Here is a 3,063-nt window from a genome sequence, read left to right as displayed (position 1 = left end):
CGCTCGCCCGACAGACAGAGAGACAGAAAGCGAGAAATCACCCCCCAGGGGGGATGGTCACGCCGCAATCCCTTCTCCTCCATTCTCCTCTCGGGATCTTGGGCATGCACGCACACACGCCCGGCGACCTCACAATGTTTTTGTGGGGATTGAATGGGTGTAAATTGCATAACACACAATAAGCTTTCCACAAAAGTTAGCTATTACAGTAAGGTATATTGACAAGAGACTCCAATTCCTGAATTACCAGCATTCATAGGCATTATGCAACTTCTCTCTCCCAATTTTAATCTGGTCCTTCTGTGCTGTTTGTTGTACTCAGGTCCCCACACTGATGATGGACACCCAGTTCTCCGAGTTCACACCGGACATCACTCCCATCATGCTGGCTGCCCACACCAACAACTATGAGATTATCAAATTGCTTGTCCAAAAACGAGTCACTATTCCACGACCCCACCAGATCCGCTGCAACTGTGTGGAGTGTGTGTCCAGTTCAGAGGTAGACAGCCTGCGTCACTCCCGCTCCCGACTGAACATCTATAAGGCTCTGGCAAGTCCTTCACTCATTGCCTTATCAAGTGAGGACCCCATTCTAACTGCCTTCCGCCTGGGCTGGGAGCTCAAGGAGCTCAGCAAGGTGGAGAATGAGTTCAAGGCTGAATATGAGGAGCTTTCCCAACAGTGCAAGCTCTTCGCCAAAGACCTGCTGGACCAAGCTCGGAGCTCCCGGGAACTAGAGATCATCCTCAACCATCGAGATGACCACAGCGAAGAGCTTGATCCTCAGAAGTACCATGACCTAGCCAAGCTGAAAGTAGCAATCAAATACCACCAGAAAGAGGTAAGCTGAGCTCATCTCTGCTTTCAGGGAAGCTTAAGACTTCCAGAGTCTAGAGAACCAGAGCAAGAATCTGTGTTTTTCTGCTACTTAGAGCTCTGAAAAACAAATGGTTGGGCAAGCTTCACAGATAGTTAGGACCATTCAACTAAGGCACAGACAGCCTCTGAATGTGTTCTTTATGGTTGGATAATTAGCCATCTGGTTATTTGATGGGAAAAGCATTCATTCACTCAATAACTGCTTATTGAGTATTGTTCTAGGTACTTGGGATACAGAAGACAAGATACTATCTCTACATTCATGGAGCTTATAAGCTAGTGGTGGACACTAAGTAAATTATTATGTTAATGAATATGTAATTATAAACTAAGTACTCTAAAAGAACAGTGTTCTGTGAGATCACATAGGATCATGCTCTACATACCAGGGACATAAGAGACAGTGATCACAGAAGGCTCACTGTCCAGATGTTGGTGACTGTTCACAAAGCTAAGTCCCTGACAAGCCCTGAGCAACAATGCTGAAATGTGCACTGGAAAGGTAGAGTCATACTAAGGGTTTCAGTTCTATACTAGGCTGGAGCAACATCTCCTGTGGTGTGAATTCCAAACTGTTAGGGCCCACCTTTTTGAGGGAGATCAGTTGACATAGATCATAGGAGAGGCTTTGCCTTCTAGCTAAGCCAGGTTCACAGTCTAGCAGGTGCTGTTCTATGCCATCTTATCAAAAAACTTGGGAGCCTCCTAGCAAGCCTAATTTAGCTTTTTAAAAGGCAGCATGGTACTATAGAAAATAAGAGGCTATGGAGCCAAAGTGACTGAGGATGGAATTGCAATCCAATAACTATGACCTGAGAAAAGTCACTCAAATTTTCAGGGTAATAGTTTTCTCATTTATCAAATGGAAATGACAGTAGTTCCTCTACTTTATAGGACTGTTGTGGGAAATAAATGGGAAAAGCTGGCATTCAATGTATGGCACAGGAAGTGCTTTAACGTCCATTACCATCTCTTTTCCATACTATCTGGAGTCTTGATTCCAACAGGTGAAACTGAGAGTTACTTGCCAGCTGAAGGGCAACTGGCAGCACCACCTCTTCATGGATTCAGGCTCTGAGGCAAAACACATTGTGTGTTCATCTGGTCCCTTTCTGTCAGACAAAAACAGAAATGCTATGCCTTTGAAATGAAGCAAAATGAGGACTGGAGGCAACCTGGAAGGGGATAAAAGATGACAAAATAGAAACATAGAGATCAAAAGGGCTATATTGGGAGAGGTAGAAAAAGGATAAAGCCACCACTGAGTCTCCTTATCCTATTTTTGCATTGACTTGCTTTAGTTCATTAAGCCCGTAGTTAAGCTCACTTTTCTTTTCTGAAAAATGGGGATAATAACAGCAACACCTACCTTACAATGCTGATCATACAGTAGGCATTCAATAAATATTAGCTACTTTATTATTTATTTTCATTGTTACACATGGAGAACCCATGGTATATGGTCTACTTCTGTGTATTACAATTGCAGGTAATAGATACAACAAAGGCCTCTTCCCTCTTTCACTCCTCTCTCCATCTCATGGCCCTGCTCTTGATGCAGAGTATCAGTTATTGTGTTAAGTAGTCTGCTGTTGGATGTAGTTTATTTTTGCACACTTTGATTCATGTATATTTTTCTATTAATGATGTATATTATAGTTACAGTGGTTTTTCACCTTACATAAATAATTACAGTACTTTGAGAGAAAAATCATATGTATTTTTAGAACATGAATTGCTTCTAAGTGACAGAATGGTTGATAGAAACAGAATAGTTTTAAAAAAAAATATTGCAGACTATGACTGAAGTGTGCATTTTTCACCCCACAGGATAGAAGATAAACTTCATAATTTTAGGCATTTAGGCATAACTAAAAAGGCATTTATTTTCAAACAATTTCACTGCAATATTTCACCAATTTTGTGTTGATAGATCACCCTCCAACTACTTTAGAACTTGACTTCTTTTGCTCGTATAACCTTAACTTGACAGTTTTAGTGAATGCTCCATAGAGAAACCACTGTGATGACTTTCTCACTCTTAGGGAGATATGCTTAGCATATGACCATGGAGTCACCCTTGAGTTCTACATTAACTGCCCTTTTTTTTTTTGGAGAGATTTTCACTGTAGGGCGCATGCGCTCGCCAGACAGACAGAGAGAGACATAGAGACAGAAAGC

At 41.9% G+C, this 3,063-nt stretch overlaps 1 protein-coding gene across 1 annotated transcript in view; it reads left to right on the top strand.

Moving 5' to 3' along the window:
- Positions 1 to 3,063, top strand: part of TRPC5 (transient receptor potential cation channel subfamily C member 5) — a 235,155-nt gene that overhangs the window by 50,619 nt on the left and 181,473 nt on the right. The window contains exon 3 of the mRNA XM_006167735.2: positions 323 to 844. Coding sequence (XP_006167797.1) covers positions 323 to 844 — 522 coding nt within the window. The remainder of the gene's footprint in view (positions 1 to 322; positions 845 to 3,063) is intronic.

This window comes from Tupaia chinensis, unplaced genomic scaffold (assembly GCF_000334495.1).
Source record: "Tupaia chinensis unplaced genomic scaffold, TupChi_1.0 Scaffold144991_2, whole genome shotgun sequence".
Classification (NCBI taxonomy): Eukaryota; Metazoa; Chordata; class Mammalia; order Scandentia; family Tupaiidae; genus Tupaia; species Tupaia belangeri.
The sequence above is the reverse complement of the archived record's forward strand: the minus strand, read 5'-3'. Positions and strand labels throughout refer to the sequence as shown.